This window comes from Mytilus trossulus, chromosome 14 (genome assembly GCF_036588685.1).
Source record: "Mytilus trossulus isolate FHL-02 chromosome 14, PNRI_Mtr1.1.1.hap1, whole genome shotgun sequence".
Classification (NCBI taxonomy): Eukaryota; Metazoa; Mollusca; class Bivalvia; order Mytilida; family Mytilidae; genus Mytilus; species Mytilus trossulus.
Genome location: NC_086386.1, coordinates 29,085,679 through 29,109,341, shown reverse-complemented (window position 1 = coordinate 29,109,341; position 23,663 = coordinate 29,085,679). Strand labels below are relative to the sequence as shown.

Sequence of the window (23,663 nt, the reverse complement as noted above, 5' to 3'; positions counted from 1 at the left end):
AAAATTGTTGCGTAGAACCACATCTTTTCAATGTTTCCTTTTATTTTTTTTATAAATTTATTTTGATATTTTTCTAGGATTTGTTATCATGATGAATCCTTAAAGTTTGAAAATGGAGCAAAGACTCGAATGGCCGGGTACCACATAGTTTGTTTTTTGAAACTGGAAAATGATCAATAACTAGCCTAAGTTGTCGAATTAATTAATTAACAAGTTGAATTTAACATGTCGACTTCGTATAACTATGTCATTACATTTATATATATATTTATGACAGTCGACATTGTAATGAAATTGGTTTTTTTTTTTACATCTAACCGACAAGGTGACTCCACATCATGATTTGATTTCAGCTTATAACACACAACATGTTCTAGTAATTCGGCGAGGGCGCTATGGATTTTTTTTGAAAAAAAAGGTTTGTTTCCAGTTTTTGGAGAGAAAAAGAATTTGTTTTGACCCTGAGAAAAAAAATATTTGTTTCACTCTTAGCTGCCACTATATGTAATGCTAAAATTGAAAGAAACAAATTGTTTTCAAGTTGCTTGAGTTACCCGAACAGATAGAGTTTGTCCAGAAAAAAACCCATAGCCCCTAGAAAATCAAATGGTTGCTGCCTTATTGTATATGTTGAAACTCCATGGATTATAATTAGTCAAACGTATTCAAATTCAATATTTACGAGAAGATGTCACCCTGAAATAACATCAGCTGAATGTAAAGCAAAGGGTATTGCAATATCGCTGAACAGTTTAGATGTTTAAGTTCAAGTAAGATGCTAGGTTTTGAAAGAAGAAAGTAATTAAGAACTGCTCGTAAATTGTCGAGGTAAATTTCAACCGAACCGAAAAATACCACTGCTTTTATCTTGAATTTCCTTTAAAAAGGTACAAACCACAGCCCGTGACATCACCTTATTCACCTTATCATGCAACCAATACTCCAAAATATATTTGATATACATTATAATTTGAAACAATTGAATACATAAATGTGATTTCGAAAAGAACAATATACAATCAGATATATATATATATTTCATCAATGGATTAAATTCTCCGTATCATCATCACAGCGTATTTTAGGGAAAATTGGGAATCCTTCCATGTACTCCACTGTATAACATTCTCTCCAGTCAAACCTTTCTTATTGTTTGCATATGATAATGTAAAGCAGGCAGAATCACATGCATTAAACCACCACCCGCCAACTTTTTTGCCATGTAATGCACAATTTTTGTTCCAATTGTCATTATCTTGGTCAGATGTTGTGAACCTCATACCGTTGTGAGTTGGTGCAAGAGCATCGCCTGGAAAATGAAAATGAAAAAAAATTGTTTCGATTATATCTAAGGATTTGGAGTATCTTCTTAGCCGTATTTGGCACAATTTTTGGGATTTTTAGGTCCTCAATGTTCTTCAACTTTGTATTTGTTTGGCTTTATAACTATTTTTATAAGCGTTACTAATGAGTCTTATGTAGACGAAATGCGTGTCTAGTGTATTAAATTATAAGCCTGGTACCTTTGATAACTATTTGATATACTAGGTATATTGTATTTAGATCTTGTCTAGCCCTGCATCTTTATGGAATTTGACATATAATACATACCCCCATTCTTGTCTTTTTATAAAAATATTGGATCGTCTTTGACATATTATGTTAGTAATGTGTTTCTGTCTCATTGATATATATATATTCTCTGTTAAATGAAATAGGAAGGAAACAAGTGCAAACAAAATTTGAGGAAATTTAGGTCATTTATATTTTTAATACTGTTTTACTAAAGTCAGCATATGAAGATATTTGTTTCCTATAAAAAAAGGGGAAGACATTTTTATCATTATCTTTATATCTATGATGTGTCAAGGTACAGACGTTTAAAAACGGTCAAACACATTACAGTAGTTATCGGTTAAATATTCAATGGGATACCGCCCTCCTTAACATGATAAGACGACAATTGGATATTCTTAGTGAGGATTTTTTTTGGTGCGGAGTGACTATTCCTTTTAGTCTGTTTTTACGCAATCTTATTGTTTCTGAGAAAATTGATTTTCACTTTTTTTGACACATGTGTTTCCGGTATTTTATGTTACAGCATATTTATAAACTTTGTTTCTCAAAATTATGAAAATAATTAAGATCACAGATTCAAATATGTAGTTAAAGACAATCCTGAGGTGTTATGGTTCGTAACAAGTTTTATTTTATTCTCGATGTGTATTATGATGGCGTATTTACCATGTAGATCCACAAACTGTTCCTTAGTTTAGGATAAACACGCACATTCTTAAAATACGCAATGCGTAAAATGGAGCTCACAGAATGTGACAGAATTTGAGTAAAATGTTAATGGAACATCGAGTTCAGATAAAGTGTAATATGGTAAATTGACGTAGTACACCTTATAATAAATGGAAGGAAATTAAAAGTTTCTGTTAAACCCTGAATAAAGAAAAATATGTAGACAAAAATAAAGTAGCATGTTTGACTTACCTAACCAAAATTCCCGATTTAAGTTTCCAAACCCATTTTCATATTCTATCCATTTTTTATTGAAATCTTGAGAACCATCCATTCGTCTGATAAGAACCTTGAAATGTTAAAAGATATATCCGAGTGCTGCTTGTCCAAAGAAAAACCACATTAGATTTTTAAATCAACAGATAATTTGTTTAATGAATTATTCAATGTGTCAATAGGTATTTTGTTTAATTTTATGTATCACATTTATAAGTTCCAAACAATACTATGTGAGCGAGAGTTTGTTGTAAAAACGATATCTCATTTTGGTCTTTAAACGATGGACCCTTTTAGTATTTCCATTTTTTTACACACATATATATATATATATATATCTAATTATGGTGGGAGATTCATATAACTTATTGATCCTGGCAATCAGTACTACCTAGTTTTTATTTTGGGTATGGTAGTCGGGTAGGCTTGGGCGAAGGTTTGTAGCATAAAAACATTTTAAAACAAATTTCTGTTTATTTTTAACCACAATTGGCTGTTATTTATAGGAATTTCCTTCCTCGTCCAGAATATGTAACTGCTCTTAAATAGATTCATGCTAAGACTTACTTTCAAGTTGTATATGAAAGTGAAATAGTGGACATTTATCGTGTTGAATATCAGTCATATCTAATCAAAATCTTTATAATTCATTCAATTTAAGAAGTATGAAAAAAAATAATTCACAGATAACTTACAGTCCAGCGCCCACCGTCAGTCTTCATATCACAATAAACCTTGAATCCATTTCCGGTATTTGGATATATTCTATACACTCCACTAAGGTCATGGTGAGGGTCCAAGTCTGAGCAGTCCTTTGGTTTACGCACTGTTAGGTAAACGAAGAACAAAGGTATTATACATCATATGAATGAATTAAAGAAAATGAAGGAAATATGTCATAAGAGACACATGTCTAAGTATGTTAATTTAAAAGAGGGTAGAAGTTTTAAAATAAATGTAGAAAGGGCATCATTTGATTTTAATAGACTGTTGAATTGTCTTGACTGCTGGTATAAATTTAACACAAACGACAGTGTAAACGTGTTATATGAGTTGTACTCTTGATATTGTGTACTAACCTGCATGTTCAACTGTTATGAATTTCCCAGTTGCTAAGATATTGAGAACTCTTTCAGCAGTCGCTCCATAGAAACATACACCTTAAGGATATGAAAAAAATCTAAGTGGAATTGCACACCGGTTACCAATAACTAAACATGTTTTCATAATATACATTTTACAGTTATGAACACTGCATTTTTTTATTTGAGCGTCACTGATGAGTCATAGAATGTTCGAGTATCTTCTTAGCCGTATTTGGCACAATTTTGGGGTGTTTTCGGTCCTCAATGCTCTTCAACTCTGTACTTGTTCGGCTTTATAACTATTTTGGCCTGAGCGTTACTAATGAGTCTTTTGTAGACGTAACGCGCATCTGGCGTACTAAATTATAATCCTGGTACCTTTGATAACTTTTATGGTTCTACATGTACATACTGTCGATACTTATACTGGTCTTAACATTAAACACATTGAATGTGTACTGATTGATATTTAAATCAACGACATGATTTATGTTTTATCTGTAACTGGTTTTGAACCGCCTTTCGGTAATTGTGAGTAATTTCAAATCGGTAAGCTGTACTTATTTTTTTCTTGGTCCTTTTCAACCTTATATCATTCCGCGGATGTAAGACTTTTGTAACCATTTTTTACGGTGAGTTCTCATATTATTACTGACAAGCTGCTGTTCATGGTAGAGGAAGGGTATGGCGCTCGCAAATATGTTTAACAAATCGTATTCTGTGTATGCCTGCCCTATGTCATGGTTCTGGAGGTTTCCAACGATTGTATTTGTTTTTCGTTAACTGTAATTTCTTTGTAGACATTTAGCTGTGATAAAATCTTTTGGTATGAAGTCCGTCCACACATACTAATCTGATCGAATATATTGCTGCCATAAGTTTGCAAAGCCAAAAGTATAAAACGTTGAAGAACGTGGCAGATATGAATGACCATACATTTGTTTAATCGGTGATGCATATGCATAATCATTCATTGCAATAAATCGCGCAATTAGTTTCAAAATTTGCAACTGAAATAACGATTATATTCAAAATATAGTTTTATTGAATAAGATAACTTCATTTTGTATGATAGTTTCTCTCATAAAAACTGTAAACTCACCTGAATCAGATGATGATTTGACCATGTGTTTGTTCGAAATATTATCCGATGCAACCAATACACCAAGGGTAGACAGAATAATTGAAGCAGAAAGTTGTACGGCCATTTTGCTTTTTCAAATCATACGTAGAAACGTTAATATGGCATCATTTTATATTAACATACTAAATAGATATGCTTGCGTGATAAGACAAATGCAACAGGAGGTAACAAGGAAGTACTGGAATACAAACAATATTTTCTGTTCTTGGAATTTAACGATCGGCATTACGAATTGGTTGATCGTTATGAAATATCTGTTTCATAGATGAAAACGGATAAGCCGTAACTCTCGTAGACATACCATCGGATTCGTACAAACATAAAAAAAACCACGACAGGTACCACATATAAAGCAGTATTATGTTATTCATCCAGCACATTTTTTTTGTTTGATACACGTTGCTCAGTTTATAGTTTTAATTCATTTATGACATATGTGTTTTGTTAACTGTTCGTCGCTTTTTTGCCGTGATAATTATCACAAGAATATAAAATAAAAAAATAATTATCTTCTTAAATATGAATAAAACAAGACGGAAAGGGGGGGGGGGGGGGGTGTACATTAATAAGGTAACAACGCGACGAGCAAAATAACTATAAATGATTTGAATTAAAACAAACAGTATTCAACCTGCGTCACACGTTGCGGGCTTGAAGGCTATGCAGTCTTAGGTGCCATCAAGGTAGAAAAAAATGAAAGCATATGGTAGCTCAGAGACGACTTTGGGCGTTACGTGTTGAACCTAATGAATAAGTATTCTTTAGAATCCGAAAAAGAGAGTGTATGAATTACCCTTAAATAAAGAGATGCTTATTACTTTTTTACTCCGATGGATATATCAAAATTCAAAATCGTTCATATTGATGATTAATTTGTAGCATCACTCCAAATATTTTTTTTTCTCGTTTTTCGATTTACCATCATTGTAAAACTATTGCTGAATCTTACTTGCCTTAGGTGATTATATTCTGATAATTAGATCTTGATCAAGACAACTCACTTACTGGTGCTTTCCATTAATACAAACATTTTTTAAACATTATAATCAAATGTTTATTGCAATTACTAATATTGGCTTCTTGCAATATCGTGCACGAGCACAAGCTCCTCCTTATTTCCCCATTTCATTACACTAAACACACCTTAGGCAGTAACTAGTTGTAAACTCATATTAAATCAAATATATATAGTTATCAAAGGTACCAGGATTATAATTTAGTACGCCAGACGCGCGTTTCGTCTACATACGACTCATCAGTGACGCTCAAATCAAAATATTTATAAAGCCAAACAAGTATAAAGTTGAAGAGCATTGAGGATCCAAAATCCCAAAAAGTTGTGCCAAATACTGCTAAGATAATCTTTACCTGGGATAAGAAAATCCTTAGTTTTTCGAAAATTTAAAGTTTGTAAACGGAAAATTTAAAAAATGACCACATTATTGATAATTCATTAGCATATGAAATAGGTGAATCTCTTTGTTCTTACTGTGAATAATGCACAGCTAAGGTGTAAATTAACTACATCAGATATACTGCACATCTCAGCAGTACTCTAACCTTCAGAGATGGTACCTAGATTCTAAAACGGGTGTAATTCCATACAATTAAAAAATGTATCACCGAGTATAAAGAGAGACTAAAAAATCGTTTTGACGATTTTATGCTAGCACATGTTTTCTAACCAACCTGTGGAGATAAAATATCTTATACTTTTTTGTGTACAGAAAAACCAGTTAATTATTTTTTGTTTGTTATGTCTGTATTTCAGAATATTATAAAAAAGAAAATCTCTATTCATACTCAGGCACATATCGGGCCCAATTGCGAATAGCTTGACAAATTCATTACGATCTAGTAGAAGACACATGCAATTTCAAATAGTTATTAAAGATGCGAAATACCCACTAGCTCTTTAGTCTAGGAAAATGAGTAATTTAAAAGAATAAAATTGTCACATTGACAGAATGTAATGGCCAACATATGCACCAGATAAACAATTGCCACGGGATATTAAATAAATGCAACCTATGAAACAATCACTAACCAATTTTATGGTAAAACTGGGTTTTTCTTCCTATCACAATAAACTATCGGTATATTGATGAAACAGTTAAACTGTAATTAAAAAATCAAATTTGGCAAAAATTAATAAGATGAAATGAAATAAAAATTATAATGTTACAGTTGTTGTATGATTTACATCGTTTTCTTTTTTTTGTCATGTCGTTGTTGGTTTGTCTTCAAAGGCAGGAAGACACGTTTATTTGTGGTAAACTAATCCTGTTTTTGAAAAATGTCAATGAAAAAAATGGAAATGGAAAAATAGATTCAATATTTATTTTTGTTATCAATCAATTAACTTCTTCGTATCATCATGTCGGCATATTTCAAAGAGTATTCGGAACCTTTCCAATATGCCCACTGTATAAGATTTTCTCCAGTCAAACCTTTCTTGTTTTTTGCATAAGAAAATGTAAAGCAGACGTTGTCACATTTACCGAACCACCAGCCAGCACCAACTCTGCTATAGTGTACAGCACAATTGAAATTTGCAAGATCATTGTCTTGATCAGGTGTTGTGAACTTCATCCCATTGTGATGTGGAAATGCATCGCCTGGAACACGAACAAGGACGTAATTTAGTATTGTTGGTAAAACATGTATCTATAACTAAATTTCGAACCATGTAGAAATGGAGCCATTTTGAGCATAGCTGAATATTTTTAGCTTGTCGGCAGTTTTTGAGATAACTGTAATTGTTAAATTGGTTTGTAGGTACTGCTTGTCGACAGTTTTTGAGATAACTTTAATTGTTAAACTGGTTTGTATGTACAGTACTGTTATATCTTATTTACCACGAGAGGTTGAGGTATCTGGCCGAGGATTCTAAAAGCCCAGTAGCCTAACTACAAGTCAAATGTAGTTAAAAAGTAACGTTATGATGGATGCCCTTCGCCAAAAATAATGATTGTGCATCGGATATTGTTAAGGATACAAAAATCCAGTACAAAAAAGATGTCCTTAAGACCATCTTAAAAGATTTATTATAATGTCATTGATCTATAAAAAAAATCTACAATATTCTCGACAAGCGAGGTATCTTTGATGCGTTTTTAAACCTCGGGAATATTATTTGCAATTAACTGCTAACGCATCAAATTCAAATTTAGGTAAATTTGTATCGAGCTTGATGATTTTTAATCATTCTTACCAGCATTTCCAGAAAATCCACTGATTGTCAGTTTATATTTCGACCCAGCATCTCCAACCTTGAATGTTGAGTATTTAGCATACCTCTTTTCTCCTTTAAAATTTTCCATGTCCACTCTCATTTCAGTATTTTTCGCTGTCGTCAATGTATTAATATATTTATTCCCTATAAAACAAGTGACAAAGAACATTTCTTTTGATTTCTCATCGACAATGATATGTCTAGGCTATTTATTCAAACGTTTACATTAAAATTATGGATATGACAAGAAAAATTTGAGATGACTTCAAATCAAACAAATATGATTGCATCCTCTATTACATAACTTATGTTGTAGTGTCTGACGTAATATTGCAAACACAAACAGTTGTACCTCAAATAATGTGAAATAGTATTTATAGATTTATTCATACCTAAATATGCATACAACAATAGTAAAAGATGGGCCAAAGATATCAGAGGGACATTCAAACTCATAAATCGAAAATAAACGATATGGCTAAAAATGGAAAAAAACAAACAGGCAATCAATAGTAAGCAAAACACAACATAGAAAAATAAAGACTGCGCAAAACGAAACACCATTACTTGGGGTGATTCCAGGTACCCCGGAAGGGTAATCAACTCCTGCTCCACATGTGGCACCCGTCGTGTTGCTCCTATTAGTGCACACTCGGTGATAGGTCTTATTCGGTAGGTCTTATTCGTGAAAAAGAAACGGGATTGTAGTTATGACATACGGAACATATCCGATATCATCTGTGAAACGGATATTCAATAACGGTCAACCATCTCATGATGGAATCCTTAAAATTTAAAAAGAAAGGAAACCTTGATATGAAATACAAGCTCGGGAATATCGTATCAGTTCGGAGATATATAAATCCGTATGCAGGCGCTGCTGGAATATTGATACATAGGAATGGAATTAAGTTCACAATTGGTAAGCTAAATTCTTCTCATTTGTTGTAAAGTTTTGTTTTCAACCGACCCTCATAGGAAATATCCAGATGTAAGCCAATATATGAATCAGACTTAACTGTATCTGTTGTATCCTTTATTTCTAGTGCGATGGGATAGATGCTTTCAACATAGTCAACAAATTGCGAATTATTTAGTGAGAGAACATCAAGAAATTCAACTCCTTAATATTGATAGTTTAAGAGAAGGGAACATAGTAATGTGTACGTTGTGGCAGTTCATTGGACACACATTTCGTTAAACAGAAGTAACAATTATACCAAAAACATTATAATATAGAACATCAAAACATCAAAAAGGACAAGGTGTCACGATCAATATGAATCTTTACGCGAATCATCATCAAGCCAACTTTTAATCATTTTCATTCCCTTGTGATCCCTCGTGTAATAAGACATACTTACATACAAGAGGTACATGTAGTTATTATTCATATTGCTTAAGAATCATGAAGATTATTTATTGAATCTAGCCATTATGAAATTAAAATATGACGTATGAAGTAAACAATTGTATCTTTATACAGAAAATTGAATTTAAAACCATCTTTGTTACATTCTTTACAATTAAATTGAATTTATCAGGAAAGTCGATTGAATACGTCTATCTATTGTATTCAACAGTTGTTCAGAAACTCTGAACTAATAATAAACAAAAGTATTATGTTCTATAATGCATCACCCTTTTAATATTCATAATCTTTTATAAACAAAAAAGTAAACATTTTTAGAGGGGCTTTTTTATGTGTTGTGCATTTAGCAAATTTTTGTCCTTAACCACCTAACATAGATTGAAATTAAAGGAATAGTTTTGGAGAACTTTACTATAAACGTACATTTATAGACAGCAACAGCGAACTTCGAGAGTAATGCAACACACATTATTAATTTAACCTCCTATGATATCATAACAATGTTGTCATATTTTCAACACAAATAGATTTTAAGAAAAAAGTGAATGACACATCTGTATATTATAAAGTGTGATATGACAAATTATCATGTTGTAAACCGTATCACAAATGGAACAAAATAAAAGAATAGAAGGATAACATAGTAATTGAAAACCATTAATACAAAAATAGAAAAATGAAGCTTGACTTACCTAACCAAAATTCCTTATTTAAGTCTCCAAAACCATTTTCATATTCTAACCATTTTTTATTGAAATCCTGAGAGCCATCCGTTCGTCTAATAAGAACCTTGAAATGTTAAAGATATATCAGATTATTGTTTATTCAGAAACGCATTATATTTTTACATGTCAATCAATATATATTTTGTTAAATTCTAAGTAAAAATTAAAAAAAATATTATATGAATGAGAGTTTGTTGTAAATATACTTAAACATTTTGAAAGTCCTTTTTGGGGTACAGTTGTGTATAACAGATTTTGTTCTGATTTTGACCTTCATTCCCCTTATATTCGGTTGGTCTCTTCACCTGTTTCTGAGGAATAACATCCGTTATTGATGGCATATTTTTCTTCTAAGTATTACTCAAAATTTTCGTCTGAAAGTGAATCTGCGAAACCATATCATGTTTAAAATATATAGAATACGCAACTAGGGATTAGATAGTGAATCTGGTACCATTAGAAAAAACACATCTAAATCATTATACAGGTTTATAATGTTTCTATTCTGTTTGTATATAAATTCAGTATCTAGTATGCATACACATACATCATGATAAATCAGTCGAATTTAAAAATCAAAATGCGTATTATTCATACCAATTCTAAATATACTAATGTAAATGATAAAATTCAAAGTTGCGGGTTACTTACAGTCCAGCGCCCACCGTCGGTCTTCATATCACAATAAACCTTGAATCCCTTTCCGGCGCTTGGAAATATTCTATACACTCCACTAGGGTCATGTTTAGGGTCCAAGTAGGAACAGTCCTTAGGTTTACGTACTGTTTAGTAAACGCAGGAGAAAGTTTGTATATGGCATGTGAATGAATTAAAGAAAAGAAAGGAAATACGTCAAAAGAGACATATATCTATTGTCTATTTTGATCAAATAAAATTGATCATAAAGATAAGAAGTTCTAAATTGATTTTAAAAAGAGCATGATTTGATTTTAATGGTCTGTTTATTGTCTTGACTACTGGTGTAAACACTGAATTTTACTTTTGACATTGTGTACTAACCTGACGGTTTAACTGATCTGAATTTCCCAGTCGCTAAGATATTGAGAACTCTTTCAGCAGTCGCTCCATAAAAACAAACACCTGGAAGATATGACGAAATATAAGTGGAGTTGCACATCGGTAACCATTAAATATCTAAACATGTTTCCTTAAATATTATACAGTTATAAAAACATTAGATGCATGTTTCATTATAACACGTTATTGTGATTGGCTTACAGCAACATTGCGTCATTCTTCATTTCAATACGAATTGCATGAACTGTAACATACATGAGACAAACGTTTGCACAATAAAGTGCACAGGTAGATAAAAAACGACACTTTATATCTATTGTGTTTTCATTATCATCCGCGCTTCATACAAAATGTAATTCGGTCAACGCTTTAACACTCAAATGAATTTACAACAGAAACATTCAATTCTTAAATGAACACGTACGATTCAACACATCAACACATCCTGTCGATACTAGTGCTGGTCTTTTCACTAAACACATCGAATGTGTACTGATTGATATTTCAATCTGGGGAACATTATTTATGTTTAATCTGTAATTGGCGATGCGATGAACTGACTTTTGGTGACTCTGACTAACCGCAAATAGATACGTTGTACTTTATTTCATTTTCTCGATTCTTTTTTAAACCATGTGTCAATCCGAGGAGTTAAGGCTTTTTCAATTAATTTAATGGTGATTTCTCATATTATCCTGATAAGCCGCTGTCACTGCTAATGAAAGGATAAGGCTCTCGCAAACATGTTTAACCCACCGTATTCTGCACATGCCTGCCCCATGTCACGGGCCTGTTGGTTTCCAACGATTATATTTGTTGTCTTGAATTGCCATTTATTTTTATAAATTATGCCGTGATAAAACACTGGGATAAAGAAAGTTTTGCCTGAATTTATTCAATCGAATGAATGTGACCAGAAGCTTACAAAGCCAAAAGTATAAAACGTTGAAGAACATCGCTAACATGACAATACATGTGTTGTATCAGTTATGCATATTCAAAATCATTCATTGGAAGAAATAGAACAGTAACTGCATAACATGAGCATAAAACAACCATGTATTTCCTGACAAAGATCTGTTGAAAATGATGTCCTCATTTTGTCTGCCAATTGTTCACATAAAAACTTCACACTTACCAGAATCAGATGATGACTTGACCATGTGCTTGTTTGAAATATTATCCGATGCAACCAACACAATTAAGACAGTACAAATAATCGTAACGGTACTATACCTTGCCATTGTATACTGTCAATTGTAGAAATGTTTATGTGGCACTATTTTTTTACTTTTATATTACATAGATATGCTTGCGTGACACGACTGATGCAACATATGGTAACAAGGAAGTATTGGTATAGAAACGATCTGTTCTGATGTTCTTGGAATTTTACGAACGTCATACTGGTTGACTGTTTTAAAAGATCTGTTTCACAGATGACAACGGATATGTGCAAATTTTCGTAACCACAAATTTGTCCTCTATTTCCTCGAATCAGACTTCTCATCGTATGTCTATTTTCATGATAACACTACAAGTGTCACATTTGGAGCAGGATCTGACTAACCTTAAATGATTCTGAGATAAACCGGTTTTTGGTTGTGTTCGGGTTGTGCAGCCCTAAACTTTCTATGTTTTGATTTATTTATTGTTGTTACTCTTGGAGTCATTTTTCATGTTGCTTTTTTGCATGCCATTGTCAGTTTGTTTCGACTTATGAGTTTGATACCCTGTCATTGGTATTTTAGGTATCTCTTTTGTTGTAAACAATTACTACAAGAATAAAAAGGAAAAAAATATTAAGTAGCATTTTGAATATGAATAAAAAAAGGTCTGGGGAAAACGTCATTAATACAGGACAGCAAAGCAATGATAAAAATAAACACAAGAGATTTGAAAGGAAACAGACAGTCTTCAACATGCGCTACTCGTTGCTGAATTGAAACTTAAAAGCTTGTAGTGCCAGTGTGATTGAAATAAAAGTTATATATGTTCGTGTCACCAATGTGGAAATAGCATTTCAGTGTAGCTAACAACTTGGGGCGTTCAATTGTCATTCGTATAAATAAAATTTCATCGCATCCACAATTTATGATAACATCTATGTTTGATCTTTAAATAAAGAGAAAGTAAAGTGTGTGTTGCCAGTGGAAAATCGAGCTACGTTGTACAAAAATTAATTAAGAACAATATAAAACCTGGAACAAACACAAGCAATCACTGTTAGGAAGATTACGAGAGTTCGGATTGAAAAAAACAGCATTTAAAGAAACAGTTCAATTTTGCTGATCAAGATGAAGGAGCAAATGGAACACATCTGAAAGCACCTGGTGCATTAACCCGCCAGAGAATATTCTAACTATAACTTTTTTTATTCTTCAATACACAAATGTAGTGAAACGATTTACATATAAAATTGAATTCCAGTTAAACCAGTGATATTTAAAGTTCTGAACTTGGGAAGTTCTAGAGTTAACCCTATATTTGAATACATAATTTTGACATTGAGATGAAGAACATCAGCGAATGCACTGTTTTCAAGATTTTGGTTTCGTCGTGTGCATGCAGAGACTTGTTTCATACGTTTTCTGTTCTATTTTGCCTATTAAATTATTTGGGCATAAAAAGATCAAAATGATCTATAAAGTTTATTCTTATCTACATTTTCTTACTGTTGTAGATTAGAAATGATACAACGATTGATGTATTGTTTAAGACCACCACCAACACATATATATACATATATCAGCTCAAGGTGAAGATTTGTTTTTTGTTTTGCGTCAATGGGATACTGTCATTTTATTTAACATACACCCCACACACCCTTTTGTTTATTCACAATTATATTACAGGCAATTTCATTGAGTGTGTAGCTAAAGGTAATATCTTCGGTTAGCTTGCTTGCCATATGAAACATGAAGTCATAGCTAAGTAAGGTATAATACATTTCAAAATTGTTACTCGATGATGACCGCTATACCCATATTTTGACTATTTCATTTATAATGTCTGTTTGGTTCAAGTATCATTGTAAATATAACGGATTTTGATGAGACTGTCAACAAAGGAAGAGGGTTAGCGCTATAAAACAGGTTTAATCCACCATGTTCTTCATTTGAAAATGCCTGTACCAAGTCATGAATATGCAGTTCTTGTCCATTCGTTTTTGATGTGTTTTGTTATTTGATTTTGCCGTGTGATTATGGACTTTCCGATAAGATTTTCCTCTAAGTTCAGTATTTTTGTGATTTTACTTTGTACCCTCCTTTCGAAGATAGGTTGGTTATCTGTAGATTGGTTATCTGTCAGACTAGTCTACTCTGAAAGAAGGATAGTTTACCGAACCTAATAGAGACTTCGTGGTTCAGCTAGCAAGCAAGTTAATCAAAGATATTACTTTTGCCATACACTCAATGAAATCGGCTGTTAAAGTGTTTGTTTCTGAATATTGTAAACACAATGTTTATTCTAAAATAAGGACGAGACATATCCCAACATGGCATTGAAATATTTAATTATAGATATTATAAAAAAACCATTTATACATTGGGTGCCGGATTTCTTGATATATATACATTTTACCTTATAAATCATAAAATCATTGTAAGTGGATATATTTATCTTTATTTGTCCTCTCAATACATTAAACTCTTCTTATCATCATTGACGCATACTTCAAGGAATACGCAGAACTTGACCATGTATCCCATTGTATTAAAGCTTCCCCAGTCAGACCTTTATTATTGTTGGCATATGAAAATGTGAAGCAGACAGTATCGCATGAGTTGTACCACCAACCGCCACCAACTCTATTACCGCCGTTTGCACAATTTCCACTCGAATTATCATTGTCTTGGTCTGGTGTTGAGAACTTCATTCCATTGTGATATGCAAAAGCATTGCCTGAAATGAATTGGTTGTTGATAATATTATTTGTGTGATATATTGAGAGCATTCTTTTGGCTGAACACGACTTGTGTAAAAGATAATTGCCTGCTGTGGGATATGGCAGGTATCTTCCCTTGTATTTTGATGGTTTGAGTTATTGTCTCCATATGCATGTAGAATACCTTCTAATTTAAATAAGCATAAATGATATTTGTATAATACAATTCTAACCGACTTGCACATTTATAAGGCTTGAAATGTATGTTGTGCCAGCTAGATTTCTATATTGTTACGTTACGTAGATCGGACTTGTAACAGGCTTGCAAGTAATTTGATTCCTTTAGTTTGGTTAAACCAACGTACCAGCATTTCCGGAAAATCCATCGACTGTTAGCTTATATTTACATCCAGCATCTCCAACCTTGAATGATGAGTATTTGGCATACCTCTTGTCACTTTTAAAATTTTGCATGTCAACCCTCATTTCAGTTTTCCCAATTGAAGTCAGTAAATTCAGGTATTTGTTTCCTACAATAGTGAAATCTTTTATCTCATTTGATGTTCAATTTTAAACAATTATTACTTTTTTATAATATTGAACTTTTGAAAAACATATTCTGCCTTCGGGAACCTACCTAAGTGATATATATATAAATCTGTTGTAGAGTTGTCACTGGCTCAGACGGTATTTATCAATATAATTATTTTCTGTGACTGTATCTGACATTAAATGTAAGATCGTTTACTATAGATAATTTAGCTGATCTGTAAAAATAACATCTCCATGGCTTATATATTATCAAAACATATTTACGCAGCAGATTTTGTATCTGCATCGTAATATTTTCATTAAAAAATCTAGCTCTCAACGACAATTCATTCAAAAGAAAACGTACAATAAGAGCAATATTCGGTACATTAAACTTTAAAAATAGTATACTTTATTCATTTGTTTCCAAATTATGTTGTAATGTTATCGATAAAATAATTATGTTATACGATCTTTTACTCTAATAATGCAAATATGTTAGTTGGGCTGAACTTCATAAACATTAGGCAAATGACACATTTGACCGAAATGGAACAAAACTTGAATAAGCCGAAGTATTTCTAGTATTACATATGGTGTGGCCTTGGTTAATTTATTATTGAAAAGCAGTTTTGATTAATTATCAATTGTTTGAAGATCTAGAGTAAATCGGCAATTAAGACATTGCTATGGTCTTCATTAGGAATTATCTTCACACACAAATTTTTATTCTTCAAAATACTATAGCATTTTCTACACAATGAGTTGATTATAATAGCTGTATTAGGCAACTTGGAATTATTTGTACAAATCTGTAAGTTTCTATTGCTTAAAAGGCGTTATCAAAGAGCTAACTACTAGTAAGATGGATTAAAAAAATCTAAAGGGAAGGATGTTGTATAAAATATTACTAGAACCCAACTTTGCTAAACATGAAATATGACAATCAGGTACGAATAACATAACTTCGATGATTTCATAACAAATGTTAATTTTCTTAACTGTCATATTGGTAATCTTAAAAATGTAGTTATTTTCAGAACACCTTTCCTGATTTTTTTTGATTTTTTTTTATTGAAAATGCAGTTGTAAGCCTTTAAATGGAGGAGTCAAAGAACAGTACTAATAAACACGATTTAGATCTATTCTGATAAGATTTAATACATTTAAGTCCGATGTTTGCGTAATTTATGTGCTAACAGTGTCAGGGTAACACATTTCAAATGATTTGTTTCCCTTTTTTCTGATTGCATTGCCTTGATCTGCAAAAGAGACTTTTCGGAATGTAGATAGTAACTCTAAAAAAAAATCGAAACTTCTTTATTAATATCTGTAACATTTTTTTCCTAAATTCAATCAGCGTACATAAAGTTTTACCTATATTTAAGGAAAGAACAAATAGCATGATAGAAGGTTTTTAATTGGACACATACAGCATCTTTTAGGTCGAATCGTACAAAAATACCTGAATTTGTTTGGCTATTCTCGTTTCCTCCCCATGGAGTCTGTGCATAGGATTTTCATATATAATTAAGAAGTTTAAAAATACGAGCCAGTGTTAATATATGTAGTTCGACAAACAGTCTAAAACAAAAGATTATGCAAGCTGCTAAAATGTACATATTTTATTGAAATATTAATACAGAAAAAAACACCGAGAATATTAACAGAAAATGTGCGCATCTGTCAAACATATTTACAGAACACGGCTTTGTTTACAAAACATAACAAGTAATAGCTTTTCAAAAAAGGCTAGCCGTCTTTTAGTTGATGAACATGGAAAGTGTTCTCGCTTTGTAGTTGAAGTCATTCAGAATTGCCTTGCATATCAATCAAAAAGTTTACCACACACGTGAGGTCACACGTTATGAAGTAGTACATCGTTTAACTTTGTGTGCGTTTACAAAACTCCACGGAAGGTTCGGCTATTTATAGATAAAAGTTACCTGCATACCAATATCTTGATTTTAGCTATACGTTCATTAGAAATAGAAATGCTGGGCATTATGAATTTCTATCATAGACTTGCATTACTGGTGGGAATTTTGTTGAAATAACCCATATAATAAATAAAGAGATAAACATTGGGGATTTAACATGGGACAATACAAATACTAGTATATTACCGAAATTCATTATAGAAACTGCACTTTTATTGCAGTCCTTTATCTTGGTCGTATTTAGAAAAAGGTAAAATAAAAAAAAAACTGAACTCCGAGGAAAATTCATGCTTATTATCAACTTAATTGGGTTTGTACTGAGTTTAAAATTCACGAAAAGGATACAAATGTTAAATTGCTTGACTTACCTAGCCAGAATTCCCGATTTAAGTCTCCAAAACCATGTTCATATCCTATCCAATTTTTATTGAAATTTTCAGAACCATCCATTCGCCTGATAAGAACCTTCAAAGAATATTAGAATGTGAAATTCGTTGAATCAAAGGATAAAATGTGAAATAAGTTAAAAGGTAAAATATCTTGCGTGTATTCACACACAATATTATATGATTTTGCACATTTTAAGAGGTACAATTATTTTTAACACACAAAACAAAGCAATATTGCATGTTTAACTTATGATTTATGACTGATTGATTCAGATCACAAAACATCACTATAAAAAAGGAGTTACGCGCCCTTGAATTTTGCGCCTTAAAAAGACTTGGGGAGAACACTGCTTTAATGTAAAAAATTGTGACTTTGCGTCGATTATTGAATGTCTTATGTTAAAAATGGTCACAGCAGTATACCGCTGTTCAAAACTCACAAATCGATAGAAAATAACAAATCCAGGTTACAAGCTAAAACTGAGGGAGACATTTAATATAAGAGGAGAACAGTGACACAACATTTAAATGTAAAACACACAGAAACGAACTAAGCATTAGACAAAATTCGATGAGAGTAACAAATATGACATCAAAACTAAATACATGATTATGTAACAATGTTAAGCAAATTTTTGTTCTTCCCATTGCATGGCTTAGAACTCATGCTATAGGGATACCGAGACAAAACCGCATACACTATGTCCTTCGATTTAGAAAACTCGCCCCCTAGACTGAACTTAAAAATTCAGCTTTCGATTGCCTAGTATTACCTTTCCTCGTCAGTATAATCTAGAACATGATATATTAGGCATGACGATTGAATTGATTGCAGATTAGCTAATTACATAAGATATCTATCATAAGGGATCGTATGGGAAAGGCACAAAATAATTATTTTGATGAAGACGTCGATCTATTAGATGACACCTATGCGACAAATCTATCGATTGGATCGGCTATAAAATTATATGCTTTTGAATATTGAATGAACATCTATATATATTATAACACACACACACACATACACACACATCCTTCCCTCATACACGGGAATATACAGGGAGAACAGAATTATCATTAATGAAGAACAATTTAACAACAAAAAAATATCCCCAAAATAACGATAAGTGTGGTTAAAGTTATGAGTTAAAATTTATTCGGGTTTGTACTTAGTTTATAATTCATAACAGTAAAGATAAGTCTGCTATTAAAGGAGAAAAATATGTGCCTATAGGAAAACCTACAATACACATTATAGCCGAAACGTACATATTTTCAACAAGAAGAAAATTTACAGTTTCAATGATCTAATCACACATTAAGTAAGTCTATAAAGCATATGTATATTAGGTAAAATCAAACCCTTTTATGAGTTGCAACCAAAAAAAATGTAATTAGATTTTGAAAATGATCACTTTATTAGATATGACATTTTTTGTTTGATGAGATTGTTTGAAAGTGTAGTATAAAGAGTGAAAAAGTCAAAAATTGTTGACGGAACAAAAGGACATCAAAAGCACGTAATTTACCTTAAACATCCAAAAATGAGAAGGCCGTTGGCTAAGCTGTGGTATTGTCCTAAATTATAATCCTGGTACCTTTGATAACTATTGACATGATGGAGGAGTGTAGATTCTTGTATGTAGGTAATTGTATAATTTCATTTTCAAGGACGTACGTGTTTAAATATGTCCAGTTAACATAACATTGGTAGGAAAACAAAACGCTTTACGAGAACTTAGATTTTGTTTTTAATCCTAGAGATGGGCGTATTCATCGGTAGTGTACTTTTTGTTTTATACACCACAGGCCGCATCTAACAGTTCATATTGTTACCCATATAAAGTTGATTTTTGTAAATCAAATAGAGATTTAAGAAATATTTATATCACTTACTGTCCAACGCCCACCGTCAGTCGTCATATCACAATAAACTTTAAGTCCCCTTCCGGCATATGGATATATTCTATACACTCCACTGGTATGATGTTTAGGGTCCACGTCTGAGCAGTCCTTTGGTTTACGTACTGTTTTTAAAGATGAGAATTAATACTGATGCATAATAAACATGAATGGTAGGTGTTTGGCATCTAAAACAAGTAAGGCAAACATAGTAAATATATGCGAACCCATGGCCTTCTCAGAAGGCAAAATACACTTATACGTTCAGAAAAAAGAGATATAAGGAGAAAGCGGTAATGAAACATCAACCAAACATCATAAACAGCAGGTAATACCTATCGCATATCTTTTTCTATCTAAAATGTCGAATATATTAAAGACAAACAAGTATTTACCGTCAACACAAAGTTTTAAAAAAAATATATAATCGCTTTGTTATACTTATTACAGTCCGAGCTACTGTATTTACACAAATTTATGAACATTTCTTTTATCGTTTATCATGATCATTTAAATTACAAAGACAACACAATGTGATGACAGACGATATCTTACCTCCTATATAATTATCTGAATATCAATGGTTTACAGCAAAGACGTGGAAACACTAGATATTTAACATTGTGTTAGTATTTTAACACACAGTTAGTATCAAGCTCACAAACAGTGGTGACATGAAACTATGCTTCTTTAATTTTTAGAGAAATGGAAATGTAACCTTAAAGATAACGCTGTACATTGAGTTTAGATAAGTAGCAGTGTTACGTCTATTAAAGTTTATTATTAAGAAGAATCTGAAAGTACACTGTCGACAAGACACCAGATGAGAAAATTGATGATTAAAGATTAAAAATGAATACAGATAACACATTAAACGCCTTTAGACTGTTACTGTTAGTATTTTAAAGAGTAGCATTTAAACTATTTTATTAAGTTTTGTGAACAGCATATTGGTTAGACAAAAACCTCTCAAATACAGCAAACTATATTAAAAACGTTTTAATAGAATTTCCTTTTATATGTTCGTGTTTTGTCAAATGTAAGTTAAATCAGTGTGGACAAACCTGGAGGCAAAAATAATTTTTCATCTCTATATGCCAAGATATTTAGAACCCGTTCTGCTGTTACTCCATAGAAACAAACACCTATGAAATATAAAGAAAAATTGAAGAAAATCATATATCTCAACATGCATATAACTGTATAACATATGTGTGCAATAGCATTGATTAAAATAGTATTACAAAGAAAAATCTGCAAGGTTATTTTTGAAAAAACGGAAAAATCTACAACACCTGACAAAACGCTCGACCAAATCGACCAAACGGAACGAATGGAAAACATGTTGTACATGTATATAATAATTGGTTAAGGCGAAATTTGGAACATTGCATAGAAATACAAAAATATAAAGTTGAATCAACTATATCATAAATACTTTCTAAACAGTATATTAAATATTTGATATTATAAATAGTTTTGCAAAACATTATTTTTACTTTAACAATCGAGAATTGAAATTTGAATATAACTTTGATTATTTTATTGAACCACTATTTAGAAACAGTTTTTTCCTCACACTATCTTTATGTTTATCTTTAAAATTTTGTTAAAATCTAGATAATTTTGTCACAAAAGTTTCCCTGTTCCTTCTCTTCTCTATGTAAGTGAGAATGTTTAATAAAAAAAACGAAGTGTTATCTTAGAATATCATCCTATCAAGAATGTTATCTCAGGCATAGATTACCTTAGTCGTATTTGGCACAACTTTTTGGAATTTTAGATCCTCAATGCTCTTTAACTTTGTACTTGTTTGGCTTTATAAATATTTTGATATGAGCGTCACTGTCATCAGTCTTATGTAGACGAAACGCGCGTCTGCCGTACTAAATTATAATTCTGGTACCTTTGATAACTAAATATGCTTACCCGAATCTGATGTAGATGTAACCCTTTTTCTGTTTAACTTACTATCCGATGCAAACAGCACATTGAGGGTGGTCAGAACAACAAGAACAGATAGATAGGAAGCCATTTTAGCTTCAAATGTAGACCTACACATGCAATACCATTTTATAACGTTTTGGATGCATGTAAAAGATACGCTAGTGTTATACAAGAAGGCAACAGATGGTTACCATATAGTTTTAGCATGAAACGATTTCGTAGAATTTTGATATTTGTTCTTCTTCTTCGAAATACGCCAGAACAAGTCATGAATATGTCATGATTAGGCTGATTGATAGCGTTAAATGTTTTCAGTTTTATAGACTTCCTCCTCGGTATTTTTGCTATACCTTTTAATGAATTATATATCATTCTTACACAAATAGTTTTTTTCCGTGGGTTTTCTTCTTCCTTTATAGTACAGGCCTTCCATGGGATTATTACTGTCTTGTTGTAAGTACATGTTCGATGTGAGATCAACAAATGTGCTTGTACGTGCGAATTACCCAAATTGAAACGGCGCTTGACAACGTTATACTGTACAATAAAAATATAAAATAAAGACCCTTATCCCAGGCAGACAACCCAAGCTGTATTGGGCACAACTTTATGAAAATTTTGCTGCGCAGTTCTCTTCAACTTTGTACCTGTTTTAGCTTTCGATATTTTCATCTGAGCGTCATTGGTTAATCTTATGTGGATGAAACTTGCCCGGCGTATTAAATTTTAAACTTTGTTCAATTTATTATCTGATTTCTTTCACGGATTTGGCTATACTTGTTGGACCTTTTTGATTATAGCTCTTCATCTTTATAGCTCTTCATCTTTTATATAAGCTTTGGATTTCAAATATTTTAGCCACGAGCATCACTGAAGAGACATTTATTGTCGAATTGCGCATCTGGTGCAAGAAATTGGTACCGTTAATTTTATTACTTCCACTGGGTCGATGCCTCTGCTGGTGGACTATTAGCCCCCGAGAGTATCACCAGCCCAGTAGCCAGTACTTCGGTACTGGCATGAAAATACGGATTTTTTGTGTTATTAGAATTTGCTGTTACAAACTAATAGAAATTATTATAAATTAAGGAATGTATCTCCCTCATGCAAAGCTCTAATTCCTTTCATGGATTTGGCTATACTTTTTGTACCTTTTGGATTATAGCTCTTCATCTTTTATATAAGCTTTGGATCTCAAATATTTTGGCCACGAGCATCACTGAAGAGACATGTATTGTCGAAATGCGCAGCTGGTGCAAGAAAATTGGTACCGTTAATTTTATTATTAGCTATTTTTCGTGCATTTCTTTGTCGTATATGTTCTCTTATTCATTTGTATTGTAGCCCTATCATGTAATGTTAACATTTTAATGTTATATTATACATTGCCATAAAAATGGGAGGTTTGTCATGCCACAAAACCAGGTTCAACCAACCATATTTTTTTTTCTTAAAATGCCATGTACCAAGTGAGGAAAATTTTATATAATAGCTTGTTTCTGTGTGTGTGTTACATTTTAATGTAGTGTTTCTGTTGTGTCGTAGTTCTCCTCTTATATTTGATGCGTTTCCCTCAGTTTTAGTTTATAACCCGGATTTGTTCTTAATAAATTGATAAAAATTTCGAACAGCGGTTTACTGCAGACAGCTGTTACCTTTATTTGCCAATAAGACAACTTACTACTAAAACGAAATGACTGTTTGAATGTTGATCTTCGAAGTATTCCTTGTGTCTCCTTATTTATACCTCTTCCCACAACAAGCTGATGCAAGAATTGCGTGCATTTAACATAAAACGAGGTAGGATGCGTCAAAAAGGGAAGGCTATTTTGCTTTTCTAACCTCTACCGTTATGTAAATCTAGATTCAGTACGAGAGGGAACAACAGTTAATTCATAGATAAAAACAACTATTCTGATGTTTTTTATCACCCCTAGTTT

General features: G+C 32.1%; 3 protein-coding genes across 3 annotated transcripts; all 3 read right to left on the bottom strand.

Annotated features, from left to right (window-relative positions):
• Positions 1 to 1,049: 1,049 nt before the first annotated feature.
• On the bottom strand, positions 1,050 to 4,816 carry LOC134697646 (fibrinogen-like protein 1). Its single transcript, XM_063559929.1, has 5 exons — positions 4,711 to 4,816; positions 3,603 to 3,683; positions 3,219 to 3,349; positions 2,500 to 2,596; positions 1,050 to 1,309 (listed from the first exon to the last, which is right to left on the bottom strand). The coding sequence occupies exons 1-5, from the start codon at positions 4,814 to 4,816 to the stop codon at positions 1,050 to 1,052; spliced, it is 675 nt and encodes a 224-aa protein (XP_063415999.1).
• Positions 4,817 to 7,087: 2,271 nt separating this feature from the next.
• Positions 7,088 to 10,863, bottom strand: LOC134697097 (ficolin-1-like). The gene is made up of 4 exons (XM_063559137.1): positions 10,736 to 10,863; positions 10,052 to 10,148; positions 7,967 to 8,131; positions 7,088 to 7,370 (listed from the first exon to the last, which is right to left on the bottom strand). The coding sequence occupies exons 1-4, from the start codon at positions 10,760 to 10,762 to the stop codon at positions 7,111 to 7,113; spliced, it is 549 nt and encodes a 182-aa protein (XP_063415207.1). The 5' UTR covers positions 10,763 to 10,863; the 3' UTR covers positions 7,088 to 7,110.
• Positions 10,864 to 14,760: 3,897 nt separating this feature from the next.
• Positions 14,761 to 21,811, bottom strand: LOC134697645 (fibrinogen-like protein A). Its single transcript, XM_063559928.1, has 6 exons — positions 21,706 to 21,811; positions 20,841 to 20,921; positions 19,771 to 19,901; positions 17,851 to 17,947; positions 15,377 to 15,541; positions 14,761 to 15,028 (listed from the first exon to the last, which is right to left on the bottom strand). The coding sequence occupies exons 1-6, from the start codon at positions 21,809 to 21,811 to the stop codon at positions 14,769 to 14,771; spliced, it is 840 nt and encodes a 279-aa protein (XP_063415998.1). The 3' UTR covers positions 14,761 to 14,768.
• Positions 21,812 to 23,663: the final 1,852 nt, after the last annotated feature.

Coding starts and splice junctions, on each gene's coding strand:
- LOC134697646 (XM_063559929.1), bottom strand. CDS start 4,816: ATGGCCGTACAACTTTCTGCTTCAATTATTCTGTCTACCCTTGGTGTA. Junction 3,350..3,602: donor CATAACAGTTGAACATGCAG/GTTAGTACACAA, acceptor TTTACCTAACAG/TGCGTAAACCAAAGGACTGC. Junction 2,597..3,218: donor CTGACGGTGGGCGCTGGACT/GTAAGTTATCTG, acceptor TAACATTTCAAG/GTTCTTATCAGACGAATGGA.
- LOC134697097 (XM_063559137.1), bottom strand. CDS start 10,762: ATGAAGACCGACGGTGGGCGCTGGACT. Junction 10,149..10,735: donor CCGACGGTGGGCGCTGGACT/GTAAGTAACCCG, acceptor TAACATTTCAAG/GTTCTTATTAGACGAACGGA. Junction 7,371..7,966: donor TGGATTTTCTGGAAATGCTG/GTAAGAATGATT, acceptor TTCGTGTTCCAG/GCGATGCATTTCCACATCAC.
- LOC134697645 (XM_063559928.1), bottom strand. CDS start 21,811: ATGGCTTCCTATCTATCTGTTCTTGTTGTTCTGACCACCCTCAATGTG. Junction 17,948..19,770: donor CTGACGGTGGGCGTTGGACA/GTAAGTGATATA, acceptor TATTCTTTGAAG/GTTCTTATCAGGCGAATGGA. Junction 15,542..17,850: donor AAATCGGGAATTCTGGCTAG/GTAAGTCAAGCA, acceptor TCACTATTGTAG/GAAACAAATACCTGAATTTA.